Genomic DNA, 21,862 nt, shown 5'->3' with positions numbered 1-21,862 from the left:
ATTTTTTTAATTATTTTTTAGTGTAAAAATTTTTAATTTAAAAATTTATATATTCAAAAGTTATTTTAAAAAAACAGTAAAAATTTATCTCAAACTAAGCTTATATCTCATATTTTAGTATTTAATGAAAATATATTTGATGTCTTCTCTATATTTATATCTTTATTGTTTGGAAAGAAAATGATGATTCACACTAAAATGATGATTCATTTTTGATTTCATGATTCTTTTATTTGTGATTTGTTCCTTCATGGGCGTAAGATGATTACGATAAAAAAAAAATTGTGAATATGATTCGAATATTATTCATACATGATTTTTTTGAATTATGTGTTTATATTCAGACAAATTATTTTTAAAGGTGAATATTGAATTATATATATATTTTTTTGTTGTATAGATGAAGAAATTATTCCGTGCGGAGTTCGAAAGGAAAAGAATCATTTGGATTATGAGTGTACACATTGTGGCTTGAGGCGCCACGCGTGGCTTGAAGTGGACAACCCGCACGAGGTGGACCGAGCTGGGCTCAAGGCTTGGACTCGCGTGCGGACTATGATGGGCGAGTCGAATCGTGCTAAGTGGAGGTGAACTAAGGGACTTGATCGTGCATGCGAACATCAAGATTTGGCTTACACATGCGGATTGTGGGACAAAGACTCGCCGCTTGCATGCAGACTGCATGACTTGACCGATGTGTGCGGACTACGAAACTCTAACAGCCAAGACTTGCAAGCTGGCTCGAGCTCATTTACAAATGTATATTGAAATTTACAATCCCACTTTCTGAGATCTTCTAATTTTGCATGAACTTCATGGTATAGAACAATTATTTAAGATTTGAAGAACACAGATAAATCTCCACTTTTTTTTTATACAAGCATTAGTTCCTAATTTGATGTTAGTATACAAGCATTAGTTCCTAAGAACAGAGGGCATTCAATGAAAAAAAAAAAAAAAAGTAAAGATATTTGATATGAATTTTATACTATAATGAAATTTCTATGAAATTTATGAGCTAAGAGGTTGACACAATCAAACACGTCTAAAATCAGGAGTAATGAATCTACTTACCGTAGCACTTTGGATGTCAATTTGAAAGATTATCAACCCCTCAGCCATGGCTTATTGATCAAAAAAGGTCAACCCCAACTTGATCAGAAAGGTCTGGAAGTCAACTAAGGCATAATCCGTAAATAATAATCATGCAGTGTACTAAAATCTGCTTAATAATCTTATCACTACTGACTAATTTGACCTGCAATAATGTTTGGCTGGATAAATAAATGAATTAAACATAAATCGAGTTTGGCTGGATAATTGAACCAGGCAGAATTGATGCAATCAAGATGCTCTGTCCCTTCAATTTCTATTCATTGGTTGTTAGGTTGCCTATTTGTGGGCCTTGCATTCTTCAATTTTTTCACTTGACAACTACCCCTTCGGTTTGGACTGCTGTCCCTTCGATTTCTGTGCCCATTGTTGCTGTATTGATGCTTCATTTTCCCTTAGACTGTTGTTCCTTCGGTCCCTGTTTGCTATAGCTTTTAAGAAAATTCTAGTGGTTATTTGGATGGTGCTTTAATTACCTTGCATTAAATATTTTTCCCCATTTTTCCCCTATAAAAGGGATTGTTTTGTGACAGTTTAAGAGAGAGTATGTGATGATTTTTGGAATGTAAAAGTGCGAGTTTATTCTAACTTGCAAGCCAGCCTCCTTTCCCATTCCCCACTACTATTTCGTCTCGGTCTTCTACCACTTTTTCTCTATCCACAGTTCCTGCCCCATCTATATCTTTTTTCTATTAATTAATATAAATTGTAAGATGTTATGTTCTAATATTATTATATTATATATATGTTTGTTTATGTTTATAATAAGAAAGGCTTTTAATTTGCAATTCTAAATATAATTTTTTTATTGCACCAAGAATAGATATGTTATAGTAGAGAATATTTATTGCCTGTAGTTATTGCCCACCCAACCCCACCGACATGGACGTTGTAAAAGCCAATTGCTTAGTCAAAAGTGAAGTTCATGAAGGCTGCATGTGGCACCCAATAACCTTTTTGCATACTCATTGTGGGAAAAGAAAAACATTTTGATATTAAATATGTTTTCTTCAGAAGTGAAACTTCATATAAATTCAAATATTCTACCCACAAGTTCCAGTTTTTTCACCCTTCAAAGCAGATTTCACATAGGGTTGTTAAGCTGATTTTCACAGTAAAAAAAAAATAAGTGAAACAAACATTTATAGTTCATTCAAGCTTCAATGCTTCATACCAGTTGAACAAAACATGATAACTCTTGTGCTAACTGTACAGGAAATATGCTCCTACCAAGTTGCAGAATGAGAAGAGACATTCTTCAACTTAACAATTTGTACATGATTGTAAAAAATTTCAATTTGTGATGATGTTGGAGTTGATGTAAGTTAAATCTGAGCAGAGGGTAATTTTTGAGCTTGTGGTCACTAATTGGGCATTTTGAAGAGTAAATCCATGGAAAACAGGTATGGAAAATCCTTTACCAAGGTAAATATTTACATAAGGCATAACAACAGTGTTCAGGAAAACCCTCATCACACCCTGCAAAAAACATGAGATGGTGACTAGTAAGTTTCTAATCTAAATGTTGAACAAAACTATAGTTGAAGAACTAACAGAAGATGGATCTAACATTTTCATCATTGGTAATGTAGAAGGCAAAGTTCCTTAGTATCAAAAAATCAAAATAATCATCATTTAGACTTCATTTGGGACGGCTTTCTTACTCTTAAAACAGCTTTTTAGTACAAAAAGTCTAGCTATTTTAAGAAGCAGTAAGAAAGCCGTTTCAAACGAAGCCTTAAATTATCAGATGCTTCTAAGTTGGCTTTATGAATCTAACTATTTTGGCATACTCGAGTGCAAAGAAAGATTGATAACATGATTGATACTTAGCAGCCGACAACCGAATGATCTTTTGCTGTTATCAACAATTGATTATTGAACTGAATTTAAATACTCATGACATCAGGTATCTAGCAAAAGTTCCATTTGATACATGCTTGCATTGTTATAAGTGATTCTCACATGAAGAACCGTTACACAATAGTTTCATAATATCCAGAACATAAAATATACCTGATATAGTTTGGATGACTTGCGTTGCTAGGTTCATAAAATATGCAAATAATATAAACTAAGGAGGTGTATTGAGATATGGAAAACTGAAGTAAAAATATCTCACCTGAATCAAAATCATTCGAAAATTACCAATGTTGCTCCATTTCAATGATAGAGAGAAGTCATTTAGACGAGCTCTACTAACTAGTTTATTCCCAGATATGTTTACATCACCTGAGACAGTGAAGTCCTGTAGAAAATTCAACAAAATATTTATGACAAAGTTGAAGGATGCAAGGATCCAAAGAAACATCAAATCAGAGTTCATGAAAGGTGAAAAGTGAGGGTGGCAGCTTGAAAATATCCTTATATCCTGTAGCCTTAATCCATCAAAATAAAGTAATTTAGACATCAGAGAATTTAGTATAGCACAACAAAGTATAATAATTAGGTACACTATATCAATAACTATGTTAGGCTATGTTTGAATTAGGTGATGTTCATGATTATGCAATGTTTACAGTTTTTTGTTATTTGTTTTTAAAAACAGGCATTTAGTGAGGGAAAGATGTTTGGCAACCAGTTCAATCTTTTTGTTTTTTGCAACAAAATGTTTAGTTTCCTGAAATTGGGAAAACACCGGTGTTTTCATATGTTTTGGAATGTCTCAAGTATTTGTTTCGATAAATTAGACAAATTGGATATTAATTACATTAATAAATATTAATAAACTAAATAGTGGATAATTACTGTTATAATTAACAACACTAATATTTTATGAATGTTAATAATTTTGATAATTAGGCACATGATAATTAAAATAAAAAACATTAATTTTTCATTAAAACAAATTAGAGATTAATTATAGCTTAAATTATTAACATTATGTCTGATAACTATTTAATAATAACAATTGGGCTATTAAACTTAATTAATAAAGTTAAGCTAATTATGCATTAATTAGTTTTTAGTCAATATCGCTGAAATTTTACTAGTATTTAATTATGATAATAAAGCAATTAATAAATTAATTGGCTAAACTAATTAATAATTAAGGAATAAGTCATAATTAATTAGTTTATTAATATATTCTTAGTATTTACTTATTAAAAATAAGGTTAGAATTAAATATTAATGCGTAATAACAAAATAACTATTAAGGCTGATTAAGAAAATAATTAAAGTTTAATTATGGTCATTAAACTTTGTATAATATTTAATTATGATAACTTGGCATTATATATCTAAATTATCAGATAATTAAGCATGACTATTTATTGTTCATAATTAAAAATGATTAGTAATTTTAATTAAGATCATTATGATTTAAAATAGTAATAAGTCATGACTATTTATTAATTTGAGAGTTGCTGAAGTCACCTTATAATTTTTATTTGTTCTTAGCAGGAAGTTAACCGTGAAGCCCTATTATTCTTTACCACATTGCTACTCAAGCCTTTATTCCTTCTCATTATTAGGTATGCTAAGCGATTCAATACTTTTTAAACATAGATCTAGATTTTGTTTTAGTTTATTTGAAAGATAGATTATATAATTATGTGTTTAATTTCATAAGGATAATAATTTATCTAGGTTGACTATGGGTTAACATATTATGTGGACTAAGTTGAAACTACATCATTCATTTAGTTCGCTATGGATTATTCAAGAAATGAGATGAGCATCTCATCACTTATAATAATTGATGTAGTAAATCTCAGATTGATTATTTTCTTATAAAAAAAAATTTGCTTAGATTGCAAAGAATGTAAAGTTATTTCGAGTGAAAGTTTATGTACCCAACATCATTTATTAGTTTTGAACTTTAAGATGAAGGGGCAGGAAAAAAATTAAAATATTTTATGATTAGATGGGAGCTTTTAAAGAATATTAACAATATTTTTTAGAGTAAGATACTAGATCTTAAGATTTTGTCTGTACATAAGGAAAGCTAATGTTATATGGGAAAAAATAGTTAATGATATTAAGAATATTGCAAAAGATGTGCTTGTAGTATCAAAAAGAAAATCTCATAACAGTAAAAATAGTTAGTGGCCGAATCAAAATGTGCAAGAAAAGATAAAAAATAAAAAGATAAATTATGATAATTAAAAAAGGTATAAAGTGGCCCGCAATGAGTCTAAGAAAGTAATATGCAATGCAAAGATTTTAGTTTTTAATGATTTATATAATATATTACATACTAAGGAGGGCGAAAGATATATGTATAAGATAGTCAAACAAAGATAATAGTAAGAATTTAGTTTAAGTGAAGCGTATTAAGGATGAAGATAAAAAACTGCTTTTATTATAAGAGGATATTCAACAAAGGCGGATGCGTCATTTTTCTAAATTTTCAATAAAGATTATGAGAATGCGATTAACTTTAGTGACCTTGGCACCTTAAATGAAAATAAAAATTTTTGTTCTTATTTGTGCATTAGTAAAACCGAAATTAGAAAGTCTTTAAAGAAAATGAAGCGTGGAAAAGCTGTTGTACATAATGATATTCCAATAAAGGTGTGGAAATGCTTAAGAGATAAAAGAATTTATGGGCTTACTAAACTTTTTAATATTATTTTGAAGGCTAAAAAGATGCCAGACGAGTAGAGAATGAGTGTATTGACTTATATTTTTAAGAATAAATATGTTGCACAAGATTGTACAAATTATAGAGGAATTAAGTTAATGTGTCATAGTTTAAAACTATGGGAGAGAGTTATGGAGCATAGGTTGCGGCGTGATGCTAATGTTTCGCAAATCAATTTGTATTCACACCGGGTAGGTTTACTATGAAAGCTATACATTTATTGAGAGGTTTGATGGAAAAGTATAAATATAATAAGGAGAATCAACATATGATACTTATTGATTTAGAGAAAGCATATGATAAAGTTCCAAGAGAAGTGCCATGGAGAATTCTAGAAAAGAAAGGGTTAACAATGCATATATTCAAGTCATTAAGGATATGTATACAAGAGCTGTTATTTGTGTTCAAACACAAGGTGGTTTGACCAAGTATTTTTCTATTTCAGTTGAATTACATCAATAATCAGCCTTAAGCCCATATCTTTTTGCTTAGTCATGGATGTTCTCACTAGACATTTGCAAGAGGTTGTACCCTGCTTATACTTTTTGTTGATGATATTCTTCTTGTTAATAAGACTAAAGAGGGAGTTGAAAGTAAACTCGAATTATGGAGATCAACCTTAGAGTCTAAAGACTTTATTTTAAGTAGATTTAAAACTGGATATATGGAGTGTAATTTTAGTAATAATAGATCTAGTGGGGGGATTGTGAGTTTGGGTGATCAAGTCATTAATAAGAGTACACGTTTTCGATATATTGGGTCTATTGTTTAGCGTGATGCTAAAATAGATAGATATATATTATTAGTAGAATTCAAGTTGGATAATTGAAGTGGAGGAATGCATCGGGCTTGTTGTGTGATAAAAAAGCCCCCTTCAAACTTAAGAGAAAATTCTATAAGATGGTGATTAGACCTGCAATGTTTTATGGTGCAGAATGTTGTCCATTAAAAGAGAAGCATAATATTAAGTGTTGCAGAGATGAGGATGCTTAGGTGGATGAGTGGTTATACTCTTAGAGACAGATACGAAATGAAAATATATGTGAAAAGATTGGAGTAGCTCCAGTGGGAGATAAGATTAGAGAGAGTCACCTTAGATGGTTTGGTCACATAAAATGGAGGCATTCCAATGACCCGGTTAGGAAAGTAGATGTATTAGATTTGACTTATGTTAAGAAAGATAGAGATAGACCTAAAAAACTTGGCTAAAAAATATTAGAAATGATATTTTTTATTAAATTTAAATGAGAATTTAACTCTTAACAAGACACAATGAAAAAAAAAAAAGATTCATATAACCGACCCCACTTGCTTAATGTTGATGTTGTAGGGACATTTGGGTTGGTATTCCTTCGGTGTTGTTTCATTGAATCTAAATTGAGTTTTGAACTTCTACTACATGCATGAGGCAAGTATTTTTATTTTTTAAGGATAAATGTACCTTTCTTTATGAGGAATGTTGTCTTTGATACTCGTGGCTAGTTTTTTAGATACTTGGTTGATTGTCAATCAACCTTTCACATCATACATGTCTTACACATTTTGGTAATTTTCTTTTAAAATTCATATTGAAATGTCATATAATGTGTAGATAGCTTTATTATGATTAATTGCTGCATAAATTCTTTAATTTTAAAATGATCCATAAATAACAAAATTTATTTCTCATGCATACCATTAGTTGAAATAAAATAGGTTGTATACATGTAAATCATATCATCTTAATAAAGAAAATGGCCAAAATGGTCCATTGACTCTTTATGAAAGATCAAAAGGGTCTCAACTATATTAAAGGATCATTTTGATTACTCAATATTTTAAAGATGAACAAAAATAGTCTCATCATGGGACTATTTGGTTCCTTTTTAAGAAATTGAAGGACAAAATGGTCCTTAAATATAGTTGGGGACTATTTTGATAATTTTCCCTATCTTAATATGTAACAAGTTTTGATCATAATGATTATAGAGCATTGTAATAATGCTTATTTGGTGTGTGTGTGTACATTTATATATAGTGTGCATTTATGTTATATAAATGTAATGTCAATAGAACACCTTGTAATGTGATTGGCTAGTTGGCCGATAGGTCCACAGAGTGACGACTATTTTAAGAGTTGGACTCTATTAGGTGGACAAAAACCTTCTTTATGTTCAGGATATATTGGCAAATCAACTATATGAATAGCTGATGTAATTGCACATGAAAATACATTGATTATTAATCTTTCATATGAATGCACATCAACATCACCATACTGCCAATCATTAATCATTCATGATATAAGATATTATTTTAACCTGAAACTACAATGACATTGGGCAGAATGATATTCCAGAATGATATTCCATTATAAATTATGCTTCTTTTATTACTCATATTACTTGTCATTTCTTGTTGTTCATGCTTTGATGAATATAAATTATATATTAAGTTTATGTGACTACCTCATTTGTACTTAGCTTTTCTCTTAGCATTTCCCTTAGAGTTGAATAGTGGACTGTCATCATGAGAGCAGATCTTTCAGCAATAGTTAATATGGATTCAATATTTATGCTTCAGTTACAGTACTTGTTAAGAATTACATTGGTTTTGAGTTATTACGAATGTAGTTGATTTCTCTCCTTTCCTATCCATTTGTTGAGGGTACTTGTTTTCTTTGATGAAATTCTATTAAAGATTTTGTTAATGCAATAAAATTTCATTTCTTATATTGATGATTATAATTTCTTTTTACATATATTTATATGTGAATCTTTCATCTTAAATACAAAATTGTTTTATTTGGTCTACTCTTGAGACTTATCTCATTATTTGGGAGTAGATCTCTTCATCCTGTTCTATGTTGTTGGATTATACCACCTTTTGGACCCAACTTATGTTAGGAACACCTTTTCTTTATACATACACAGATGTATAATTCTGTGTATGCACAATTTTGTGTTTATCTGTGCTTTGTATATACTTAAAGCTATACAAAATTCAACTAAAAGCTCCAAAACAAATGTGTTGATTGCATTTGCAAGCACAACAATGACTCATTTTTGTTGAGCCATCCAACCTTTTATCAAGAAAAACAAGCAAAGCATGATAAGATAATTAGCAAGCTTCTCCAATGATAATTACAGAGTTGGGGTGTTTAGTATTTGAATTTAACTAATAGATCAAACTGAACGAGCAACTACATTAGATCCCGCAGGACTGAAACAAGAAACAATTTCTATACAACTTTCTAACTAAGTGAATAATCCACATCAGAAACAACCAAACAGTCGTACCTACTAGATTTCCCCATTTCCAACAAAGACGCCCTTGGGATAGAAACTAGTAAATGGAATAAATATCAAAATAAAGCAACTGGATTGGGTCAGTTAGTATAACTAAATGACCAAATCAGTTTATTTCAGAATTAAACAAAATGTAGAGCCACGCTAATGCTATAACTGTAACTACATCCATTGTAAACAATAGTCCCTAGAAAACGAAATAATTGATCATTCAAAATTAAAGAATTCCCCAAGCTTTTGTTCATCTCGTGATACCGATTCTAAATGTTTAGGTGATAAATAACGTTACTGAGTGCCACAAGAATGAGAGAGAAAAACATAAAGGGGAAAAATGCATAAGAAATAACTGAATAGTTGCTTGCAAGAAGCATACCACAGATATGCATGCCACTGGAATTGTCTTGTTACTATCTAAGACTTCAATTGTAATGTCCGAGAAAATGGTAGCAGCAAAACCTTTTTGTGTAACCTCTACCACCGGAGCAGAGGATAAAGAAATATTCAACTGCATTTCATCATTGGGGTACCTTCTGTACAATTGAGGAATAATAAACTTCCAGTTGGCAGTATTTAAAAAAGATTGATCAGGAACCTTGTCAACCATCCAATGAAACAATCCTTCCTGAAACAATGGACCAACAAAATTAATACAAATTAGTACAGATAGAAAATAGTAAAAGAACAAGTGTACTTTCTCTTCTAGGTATTTGTACATTTTATTCGATTTGACAAACTTTTATGTCCTCAGGTTACCAAATTAGAAGCAAGAATCTAGAAGATTAAACTAGTCATGCCATAGCATGTGCCAACTCGTCAACTACTAGCCTTACAGGGCACAAAATGACATTCAGATGCCCAAACGTCATTTTTAACAAGCAACAAGTCCAATTTGGGAAATCTTCTTAATAGATGGCAATAGGGGCATAAATGAGTCAAGTTTAAGTCATAGCTAAATCAAGTTAAGTTTGTTTATTTTATGTTAGACTCGAACTCAAGTTTAAGCCCAACTTGAGCTCATATATTGAGCTCAAACTAAACTCCAGTTATGAATGTTTGACTCGAACATGACTTATATGCTCCATCTCAACTAGAACGCTCAAGCTTGACTCAATTTTGAGATCGACGGTATAAGATGACTTTAAAATATTCAGAATTTTTAGTCTAAACTTTTAACATACAATTAAACGTTTGTTGATAATTTGCAACAAATAATTTAGCTATTTGCATATTGTATTTAGCTTATAAATTATTTGAAATGAAGTTGTTGATGCTCAGGATAACTAAATAAAAGAGCTCAATTTGGCATGACAACTAACATTGAGTGAAAGTTTAAAAATTTTGAATAGAAAAATAAATTGTGACTATGGAATGAAGGCATGAAATGTGTGATGGCGTGAAGAAGATTGGAGTTTTGAGTGATGAAATAAAGGAATGAAGGTAGAACTTTGGTGTCTAAAGGTATAAAAAAAGAGGAGTTGGTTTGGGGAGAGGGGCAAGCATTAGGGCAATACATGGAAGTTGGTTCCAGCCATTGACTACTTTTCAGCTTTCTCATTTAGGAATAAAAAATTAGGTGTGAATCAAGATTTTGAAAATTGAGATTCAAGACAAACTTAGTGTTAGTTTTGTGTGAAATCTAATTGTGTTGATCAATCAGGTTGTACTGCTGCCTTGGACCTCAATTCCATCGGTGGAACTTGCCAAGGGAATGCAGGGGGTCCTCCCCCTATGGTGCTGCAAGATAGACTGGAGATAGATAGTTGAGTGCCGCGGTGTGGCATTGCGAGGCAGGCTGGGCAGTTTTCTTTCTTATTTTCAACTCAAGTCGAGTCCCTTGGTGGTTCAATTGGGTATGGCATTGTTAGTTCTAGTGATATAACAGTGCAAGAGTGAAGAGGGATAGAGATAGTGAGAGAGAAGAAAGATCTGTACTTTCTCTCCTAATTTTCATATTAAATTTGTTGGTGTTGTTTGACTCCGTATTTTGGGTTTCTATTTTTTCCATGTTAAATCCTGATGTTCTTTTTTCCACTGTATTTTCTATATCTTTTTTGTGTTCGATGCATGTTTTACTTCCCCAACAACTGGAACGAGAGTCAAGTTCTTCAGTTCGAATGACAATAATGGCTGACAAAATAAGATACGAGATTGAGAAATTCAACAGTTCGAACTTTGCAATATGGAAGATGCAAATTGAAGATTTGCTAAACCATAAGAAGTTGATTTGCTGCTAGATAGAATCACCAAGAAGCCATATTCAATGACTATGGAAGAGTGGGAGGTTTCTTGACTGAACAACTCTAGAGGTTTGATTTGACTTTCACTTTCCTCATCTATTGCCTTCAATATTATAAAATGAGAAGACTACCATCAATCTCATGACTGCACTGACTAAGATATATGAGAAGTCGTTGGCCTCACACAAAGTATTCTTGATGAAGAAATTATTCAATATGAATATATTAGACAACCCTTCAATGGAAGAGCACCTGAATAATCTAAACAATGTGATGAGTCAGTTGTGTTTAGTTGACATAAAGTTAGATGATGAGATGAGAGCATTGCTATTGTTATCTTCATAGCCAGATAACTGTGATAGGTTGGTTTCTGCTGTGAGTAACTTTTCATGAAGTTTAAAGTTGAACTTTGAGGATATTGTGAGGTTAGTGCTTAACAAAGAAGTTCGCAGGAAGGCGAATGGTGAATATTCAAATTCTACTCTAAATTTAAAAGCCAGAGGAAGGGGGTTTAAATAGAAATTCAAGTAGAGAAAGGTCTAAATTAAGGAGAGGAAAAACTATTTCAGGTAGAGTGAAAGTTTGTGTGTTGGAATTGTGGAAAGAATGATCACTTGAAAAAAATGTATTGCTCTAAAGAAGGCTAATGGTGGAGGTCAGAAAAAAAATCACTCTGCGAATTAGCTTGCAAACTCAAGCCATGTGACATCATTCACAGGAGATTCAAGGAAGGTGACAAAATAGGCTATAGTTATAGCTTATGGTAGATTGGAGACACCCTGTATATTTTCAACAAAAGATCAATTCTATTGGAGTAGCTGATTCAGATGTTGATAGAGGACTTTAGCATTGTTATTATGGGTGTACTTAAAATATAAGTCGAATGTTTTGATGTTTTCAAGAAGTGAAAAGCCACAGGTGAGAATGTGACAAGTTTAAAACAAGTGTCTCGGATCAGATAATGGTAGCGAATATTGTGACATGAAGTTCAAGAAGTATTGTACTTTGAATGGGGTCAAGCATGAATTCATTATTTCAAGAACGCCATAGCAGAATGGTGTTATGCAATGCATGAATAGAACTATCACTGAGCATGTTAGGAGCATGAGATTGCATACAAGTCTAACCAAATGATTCTGGGCAGAGATAGTGAATACATTTGTTTATTTGATCAATCGTGGTTCTTCATTTCCTCTAAATGAGGGGTTACCTGAGGAAACCTGGAGTGGCAAGGAGGTAAATTTATATCACCTCTAAGTTTTTAGTTCTTCATCCTATGTTCATGTTAATGCAGGATCTAGGAGTAAACTTGATCTAAAATCTATCAAGTGTACATGCATTGGATATAGCTCAGATGAATTTGGCTATAAATTCTAGGATTATCAAAATTATAAATTCATCAGGAGCAGAGATGTTACATTCAATAGAAATGAAATGCACAATGATAGAAATGAGACTCCTAGAAATTCTTTCAAATATATTGAGATAGATGATGATGATAATGATGATCAATAAGACAAAGACAAAAGGCATGCTCAAGCTGATGAAGCATAAAGAGTTCATTAAATACTTGCTATTGAAATTAGCAGATCCTTATATTATCTATTGTTGATAAATGATGAACCAGTGTTATAATAAAGCCATACAAATTGATGACTCAAAGAAGTAGGAGCAAGTCATGAATGATGAGATACATTCACTTGAATTGAATTAGACAAGAAATCACTACAAAATAAGTGAGTTTATAGAGTGAAAGATGAACCATATGGTAGCAAATGCTATAAGGCCAAGCTTGAAGTTAAGGATTTTCAACAAAGGGAAGGAGTGGATCATATTGAAAATTTTTTCTCCAGTGGTGAAGATGACTACAGTCAGAGTTATGCTAAGCATTATAGCAGTGAAAGATTTATATCTAGAGCAGATGAATGTAAAGACAATATTTCTTCATGGTGACATTGAAGCAGAGTTGTATGGTATAATTTCAGGGATATGTGGTCACATGTAAAGAAGATATTGTGTGTAGGCTAAAAAAGAACCAATATGGGCTGAAGCAAGCACCACGACAGTGATCTAGGAGATTTGATATGTTTATGTCAGATAATGGATACACAAAGTGCTAGAAAAATCACTGTAATTTTTTCAAATATTTTGATAACTGTTATATCATTTTGATTTCATAGGTGGATGGCATGCTAATTATAGTGTCAGATATGGAGAAGATTAGATGCCTTAAGGAGCAATTATTAAAGGAGAAAAAAAATTCTCAGTATGAGAATCAACAAAGATAGAAGTGTAGGTATATTAACATTGGGATAGAAGTGTAGGTATATTGACATTGTCTAAAGTTGAGTAAGTTGAAAATGTGCTAAAGAGATTCCACACGAGTGAGTTAAAGCCCGTTTGCACTTCCTTGGGTAGTCATTTTCAGCTATCCAAGGAATAATCGTCTAAATTTGAAGCAAAGAAAAAAACAAATGGTATATGCTGCAGTAGTTGGAAGTTTGATGCATGATATGATCTGTACGAGACCAAATATAGTATATACAATAGGAGTTGTCAACAGATTTATGATTAACTCAGACAAACTTCATTGAGAGGCAATCAAGTGAATTCTCATATACTTTAGATAATCAATTGACAAAGTTCTTTGTTTTGAAGATGTAGGGATTGATCTACAGGGGTTTGTAGATTCTGATTTTGTTGGAGATCTTGATGGTAGGAGAAATATGATGCGGCTAACACCTGATAGAGAATAACAGGGAATATATTACTACAACCCATGTGCCACGTTCCCTGCTCCAAAACCGTTTTAGTTGCTACTTTTATAATTTCGTACTTTTTATTGTTATTCCAAAAAGGTTAACAGAGATAGTAACTCTTGTTTTAGGTTATATCTTCTCTTTTGGAAGAGAAGGAAGTTATCTTGGAATTATCAACACCCTTTACAGAACCATTTTTACTGTTCTATTGATGTGTAGTGTTTTGTTGCAGGTCATCACCTACACCATATTGGTATCAAAGCCAGGTTAGATCTTCACTATGAAAAAAAAACTGCAATGAGTTAAGTTTCCAAGTTATAGAAGATTGTTGCGCTCTCAACCACAGAAGATGAGTATATTGCTATCATTGATGATAATAAAGAGATGATATGATTGCAAAGTTTCTTGGCATAACTTGGCAAAGGGCAAAGGAATGGAAAGTTGCATAGTGATAACAAGAACACTATTCATCTAGTCATGAATGTTGCATTCCAAGCTAAGATGAAGCATATCCAGCTTTGGTATCATTTCATCATATCGCTTCTGGAAGATGGTCAGTTACCTTTGAAGATTCACATGACCAAGAATCCTACACACATGTTGACGAAGACGGTGACAACTGATAACCGAAGCTATGTGTAGATTTAGTTGGTCTTCAAGAAGAATAAGAGCAGGGGTGAGTAACATTGCATGTACTATGATTGGTGCTACAGATCGGAAGGATTGATTGCAATCATTTTCCAAGCTAGAGATTATTAATTTTGTGTGGAAACTGGTTGCATCGATTAATCGGGTTGTACTGCTTCTGCCTTGGACCACAATTTCATTGGTTAAGCTCGTTAGGGGTCCTCCCCTTACTTGGGTTTGGGTGCTTGGTAATTGAATTTTTTTTCATATAATCGAACAACATTGCAGCGCTGTGTACCCGAGCGTTGTGGCGTTGTATTCTTTGTTTGGAGGTATACAAAGAGTGGAGCACTACGACGCTTCAAAATCTGGCGCTGCCAAGAAAAATGGAGATAGAGAATTGAGCGCCCTGACACTGCTGGGTGAGCTGGGCAATTTTCTTTCTCGTTTTTCATGAAGGGTTGCATCCCTTGTTAGTTTAAGTGGGTATCTCTTTATTAGTTCTAGTAAGAAAATAGTGCTAGAGTGAAGAGAAACAATGAGAGTGAATAGAAGAGATATATGTACTTTTTCTCCCAATTTTCATAATGAATTTCTTGGTGTAATGTGCTCCGTGGTTTTTTTCTTGTTTTGGTTTTTCAACGTTAAATCATGGTGCTTTTTCTTTTCATTGCATTTTCTCTTTCTTGTTTGTATTTGCAGTGTGTTTTACTTCCCCAACACTTAGATCCTGACCAGTGGTCACAAGAATTGAAACTAATCGAGCAGCTCAACAAGCAAAGCCCCATCAAGTTTGAACTCAAGCTTATATAATATATGCGTTGTCATATGAGGTTGAGCTCAAACTTAGCTTGATAAGCTCGACTCATAAGCTACTTAACAAGTTGAGTTTGAGTCAGCTCACGAACAAGTTTAGCTCACTTGCAACCCTAGCTGACAATCAAAGGCATAAAAAAAATAATTTCGTGTACTAAAACAAGGCATTTTACAAAGAGGTTTGAGAAAAACTTGGGAGGTCTTATCGGTACAGCAACCTTATGTATTGAAATTCATGCATAAACATCAGAGTCTTGGTACATCGGTTCCCAAGTAAGTGGCAAAATTTTACATGTTTCTATAATGATGATTAAAACAAAATTTCCAACTAGGTTCCTCAAGCATGCCAACACCCAAAATGTTTGAGAATTCTGTCTAGGCAAAACTGTAATATTCAAATCTCAGTCCTAGAATATGGTAGAGGGCCAACCAAAGAAAAAATGTTTAGAATGTGTAAAAAGTAAGGTAAACAACATGTTTTAAAAAAATATAGGATAAAAATGAAATAGGCCAAACTTAAAAAAGTTCTATCAATAAAAAATTTAAGATTGAAAAAGGCCTCACATATGCAGCCATAATAGCTCATAAACAAGAACAAATGGCAATGAGCAACTCAAAGCTGAACCATAATAGCATTGATAAGGCTGAAATGTGAGCATATAAAAATAATGATGATAATTATTTTCTCTAACAAAGCAAATATTCCAAATTAAAATGTTTTTAGGCATCACCACTTGAACATAGGCCAAAGAAAAATATTTAGACATATAGTTGCCAGCATAAAACATGAGAACTGTTTAGTGTTTGTATTTCAACATACAGGATATACACAGCAATTGAAATCAGAATGATATATGAAAGAAATTCTCTGATCTATGATGGCAATACAAAAAGAAAACTATAAGGAGAGTTCACCTAAGTTTGAAGAGTTGATCTTCATTAATTTTTTTAGTCCTAGTTTTTAAATAAGATATTTCCGTTTCAAATCTCTCATTTTCTCTATCTTTTCCTCCTTCAATCTGGTTATTTTCTACCACATAGATGCTGGAAAGATTCTGGAAATCTAGATCAGTTTATTACTAGGCATCTATTGAATTCCTCAATTTGGTTATTTTTTGGCAACTAAAGTCATCTGTTTAATATCAGAAACAATAATCAGATGCTATTAGGCAATCGCAATCGCAATCGCACATGATATGCATGTGAACAGGAAGAATATATTTCATATCATAAATAATTACTTAATAAAATTAAAATTTTGAAATTGGACCATTCTAAAAATAATACAAATTAGGAAAAAATAAATAAAAAGGCAAACCCAAAGATTTTTTATAAATTCCCATTAAAATGAAGTTATAATAAAAGAGATAATATATTGGCTCAATAATTATAAAAGGATAAAAAATGTGCACTAATCTCTAAATTTGATTAATGATCTCTTATGAATTATCCTGCTTTAGCTTTCATTAGTGTGACAAAAATTGGTAAACTTAAATTTCATAATGACGCAAGAAAGGAAATTGAATCAAGACACTGCCCGCTTGGGACTCCTATAAACCAGCCAATCATACGTAAGCATTCCTTTGTAAGCTCATAATTCCACATGGAGCATACCAGAAAAGCTTTAAACCAACAGCAACAAGCCACCAAAAGGCAAAGTATTACCTCAAATAACACCAAAGATGCAGAATCAAAGACTGCTTCATCCAGTGAGATCCCCAGCATTTTTAATGTATTGCCACATTGAACTGAATAAATAGAATGAGAATGCTTATGCAGATAGCTCGCTGTCAAGTCTCTAGTTGATTGAACAAACAAGCCATTAACATCGAACTCAATAGAAGAATTTCCAACCACAGGGTCATCAACAAAAGTTACATTTAATGCTGCAATATTATCCATATCAATTTGCTTTGGTAGAGACTGCAAAAATGAGTCTAGCTTTCCCGTCCCCTCAAAAATTTTTTTTGTTATAGCATTTTCCACAGCTGATCTAATGTTATTCTCAAAAGCATTAGCAAACCTAGAAAAATGCAAAAGAGGAACATGAATACGTTTATCTTACGAAAAGTTTATGCCAACCATGTGTCAAAAATGCAAAATGGGGTAAGAAAACAAACTATCAAAATGTTTGAACAGTTATTTATGTTGTTGCCATCATCAAAATCATCATCATCATCATCACCATCATCATTGTCATTATCTTTATGCCAATTATTTCGGGATATTTATTTTACATTATTGATATAATCAGTAAGTATTAGTTATGAGAAATGAGGCATGCAGATCTAATACAACCAACTATCAAAATAAAAAGCAAAAAATAAGAAAACTTATGTAGAAAACTAGTGGAATACAAGTTTCTACTTGCGTTTTTCTCTCAGTTTTACCTAAACTGTGCTGATTTCCTGCTGTCAACAGCAGAATTTTGCCGTTTTTCTGATACAAACAGCAGTTTCTTTTGCTTACCGAATTTGGTTAGGATTGCTTGCAAACTCAAGTGTTTCCTATCAAAAAACTCCATGAAATTTACACTCTCAAAGCATCATAAAAAATAAAAAAATGAGAAAGAGATAGAAATTCAGCTTTAGCTTTGAAAAACTAAGCATCATTAAAAAATTAACCTGAGTAAGAACTCTATAATAGAAATACTGGCATCAATCCCTTCCTCTCTAAGTTTTCTATCCCACAAAAATTTCATCCTTTCGCTATCTTTGTTTCAATAATTTGCTCCCTCACCTCCCCTCCCCTCCCTTCCCTTCCAATCCCATTCTGGCTCTTAGATGCCCCCTTTAAACCGTGAAAAAGAGAAGTACGAGGCATAGTCAGGCTAGTGATTAAAAGAAGCTGGCATAGAGGTGAGAGGTTCTCCTTTACTGATTTCTAGCCCTTGGAGCATATTTTTGCTAATCTTGAAGGAACCTAGTGTATAGGGTAAAAGACTAGCCTTCAATGATTTTCTGGTTCTTAGATGCCCCCTTTAAATGTGAAAAATCAAATGGCTAAAGCTTACTGCTAACAGGGGATTTACTAAACTAAAAATTATTTTTTTACCAGTAAATATATAAGAAATTTAAATTCCCCTATGTGCCTTGATATGGAAAATCAAATCTATTATAATAAAAATGATTTGAATAAAGAAAACTTTTCAACTGTTGGTCCACCAATAGCAATTGTTCACAATCAAGTTTTCTTTCTTGGTCAAGCTACAAATATGAAATATCCTGGTTTGATCAGGCAAAAGTGGGGCGAACATGTATATCTTATTTATATTATGTTTTACATCATTTTCCCTTGTTTATCTTTATTTCAATTCTCATAAGGAAGTGTCACTAGTCATAGATTATATTAAAAACTTTATTCTTTGTTCTAGGCGTTTTAATTTTCAATATGAACTACTAATATAAGCAATAGTGCTTTGTTACATAATTAATGTTAGTTAAATCATTGAAAGAAATGATTTTGCTCACTTGGGTTTGCCTGTGCAACCCCCACAACAGTCACAAATCTCTAATTACAATCATGATCCCTTAGTATCCAATCTCATTTTCCCCCTTGTTTATGCACCCTTCTCTTCTAGTTATAACCATGCTCCTATCTCTCCTCATGGTGGAATGGATCATGCACTTCTTTCCTTTTAGCCAAGTGAATTCTTAGTTTGCCTATTTCCTCTTTAACACTATTGAATTCTATCCCTTTGGATATTGTCAAGACCCCACTTCTTTCATTACCTTACTCTATTCTACATCTACAATAGGATTACTCCATTTATAACTTAGCTCAAAACACAAACAACATCACCAAACCTTTATGCTAAGATTACTCCATTTATAACATCAGCACAAGAAACCAACAACACCATCAATTTCACAGCGCACTACTGACTCCTTGAAGAATGTAAATAATAATTAAATCCTTTGTTCTTACTTGCCATGAAAATATATATAAAACAAGAACCATGGTTTAAAAATATTGTAAGCATATGGATGACCATTAATTATATTCAAAAAATAGCTATGATTTATAAATTAGAATTTCCCAATCTATGTTCCATCCAGTACATAATGGGTACGCACTTTTATTCCAATTCAAACACTGGTCCAAAAAACCTTTTCAACAATAAATATACTTAATGGTCCTAAACCATATAAAATATTTTCTTTATAAAGGTTTACAATAACCTACTAAATGACATACCCTTGGTAGAACCAAGAAGCTCCTCCATCCAATGTAATTTGTATATCTTCCATGTAACAGCCGCAATCTGTAACATTTAATGCCAGAGTTCCATTTTTGTTTTCCAATCTTATAGTGAGACCAACTTCCAAACCTTCAACCTAAGCCAAAAATAGGAGGCATCAGTATCCCATCCAACCACCCAAAAACACATTATGCATTGGCTTGCAAAACATTGTGTCTAAAAAGGAACAGAGATATCACATATCTCTATTAAAATCATGCAATGCCTTTGTTCATGTTCTCTGATTCTCTCTACTCTGTTTACATGCCTTCTTTTTCCAAAGGAAATGAGCAGATAATGTAAATTTGGACAAAGGAAATTGGACAAAATTGAACCAAATTTACCAATTCAGATTTGATCAAATTTGGGTTGGATATGATTTTAAAAATGGGGGAGCTTGGCCTATAACTGAAACGCCAAGTTGCCCCCTATCAATTACCTTATCTTTAATAGATACTACTCTAACCTCCCTCTAATATAATTATTCCTTAATTAGTACTTAATTTTGCCAAATATTTATCTTAACATTTTCATTTTTATCAAAAAAAAAAAATCTATGACAGATTTTTCACTGTCTAACACTAGAATCCAATATAACATAGCAGAGACAATTTCAGTTTTATAAATTTAACTTAATATTTGAAAACATTCACTTATTGCATAACACTCATGAGACACTTTTTTGGTTTAAACTACGCAACCTAACTCTGAAAATTATATCATAATGCATATCCAATTCTTCTGTTTAATAACGCAGATAAAACCCACACAATAGAATAAATACCATACGGAACAATCCAATAAAGCACATTTATCAGCAATCAAGTGAGCTTCCCAATAAAATATGGACAAGGCCGCCAACGAGATAATACCAGTAAGATTATCCAACTCAAATCACCTGGACAGAGGCGCTCCCTTCATCAGATACCTCAATAGGGACAAAAATCCAAGTACTGTATGAGTAGCTCCATTCCAGGCTCAAGCTAGCACTGGCGCCCGAAGCAACGATCACAATACCAGTATCCCCGGGATGAATGGTTGAAGAAGAGACATTGATGTGGTGAAGGGTAACATTAGAGGCGGAAACATGAACTCCCCCAACAAGAGGAATCTTCACTGACTTCTGGATATCCGGCAAGTGAAGGGGAGTCAATGATCGAATCACCTGTTCAACGAGGAAATCCTTCGCGAAGACGAGGCCTTTTTCAGATACGACGGCGGAGATAAACCCATCGTTGGCAGATTGAACTCCAGAAGTGCCCAGATTCGAGAAAACAGAAAGCAAAAGAAGAATAAGAAGTGTCCCCATTGATTTTGGGGAGAAACTCAGGAAGGATAGCAATCAGAAGCGTATGTGAGACTGGAAAAGAATCCAAATGAGGTGAAGGGGCTGAGGGAATTTGAGGAGAAGAAGCACAGATGGAAGATGCCAGTCGCCTCATTAAAGATTCGTCAGTCGCCAGTTCAAGCCTTCGAAGGTTTCGTATGCGGGCGGGGCTCCGAGAAGATATTCTTGAAACGTACACGCACAGAAATTGGCAATTATAATTTAAATATTTTAATTTTAATTTTAATTTAAATAAATAAATTAAAATTTTAAGTTTTTAACAACACAGAAAAAAAAAACAATTAAAAGATAGTATATTAGATGTAATTATATTATGTACTATAAAATTCGAACCAATCAATAATAAAATTAATATGATCAGTAAACTCAAAAGAGATATATCAAACTATAGGGAAAAAAAAGACTATCACTCCAAGTGTTATGTAAGTATGCTACGACAATGTAATTATCAATGTATTGTATTCATAAGCCTATCAATGTTTATCAATGAACCTGTCATATGCTATGTTTTATCAATGCAGGTTCTATCAATTCTTTTTATCAATGAATTCATAAGCTATTATGTGAATGCAACATGAATAGTAAGGCATGACATCCAATTTGAATGTAGTGTTTTATCATTCTATCATAGGTATCGACCAATTAGTCATCAGTCTTTATTTTAACCCCAATTGCCAATCAGTTGATCATCAATCTTATCTTACCATCATTGTTCATTATTGTAAGTTAACTCATAGGTGACTTTTAATATATCTTTAAGAGTCGTCACTCTCTACCCATCTGTGTAGTTTAGTCAATCGGTTAAAAGCTACAACTAGGATCACACAACAAACCTTTTATTTTAAGG

General features: G+C 32.6%; 1 protein-coding gene across 1 annotated transcript; it reads right to left on the bottom strand.

Moving 5' to 3' along the window:
- Positions 1 to 2,202: 2,202 nt before the first annotated feature.
- LOC110111517 (putative BPI/LBP family protein At1g04970) lies at positions 2,203 to 21,177 on the bottom strand. Its single transcript, XM_020843432.2, has 6 exons — positions 20,566 to 21,177; positions 19,625 to 19,764; positions 17,093 to 17,450; positions 9,362 to 9,610; positions 3,236 to 3,361; positions 2,203 to 2,592 (listed from the first exon to the last, which is right to left on the bottom strand). Exons 1-6 carry the CDS (start codon positions 20,974 to 20,976, stop codon positions 2,407 to 2,409), a joined length of 1,470 nt encoding a protein of 489 aa, XP_020699091.1. The 5' UTR covers positions 20,977 to 21,177; the 3' UTR covers positions 2,203 to 2,406.
- Between the last annotated feature and the right edge of the window lie 685 nt (positions 21,178 to 21,862).

The sequence above is a fragment of the Dendrobium catenatum genome, unplaced genomic scaffold (genome assembly GCF_001605985.2).
Source record: "Dendrobium catenatum unplaced genomic scaffold, ASM160598v2 fragScaff_scaffold_847, whole genome shotgun sequence".
NCBI lineage: Eukaryota > Viridiplantae > Streptophyta > Magnoliopsida > Asparagales > Orchidaceae > Dendrobium > Dendrobium catenatum.
The sequence above is the reverse complement of the archived record's forward strand: the minus strand, read 5'-3'. Positions and strand labels throughout refer to the sequence as shown.

Excerpts from the sequence above, each read along its gene's own strand:
- LOC110111517 (XM_020843432.2), bottom strand. The coding sequence starts at position 20,976 with ATGGGGACACTTCTTATTCTTCTTTTGCTTTCTGTTTTCTCGAATCTG. Across the intron at positions 19,765-20,565 it reads AAGGGAGCGCCTCTGTCCAG|GTTGAAGGTTTGGAAGTTGG; the intron begins GTGATTTGAGTT and ends TTTTTGGCTTAG. Across the intron at positions 2,593-3,235 it reads TTCGAATGATTTTGATTCAG|GGTGTGATGAGGGTTTTCCT; the intron begins GTGAGATATTTT and ends TGTTTTTTGCAG.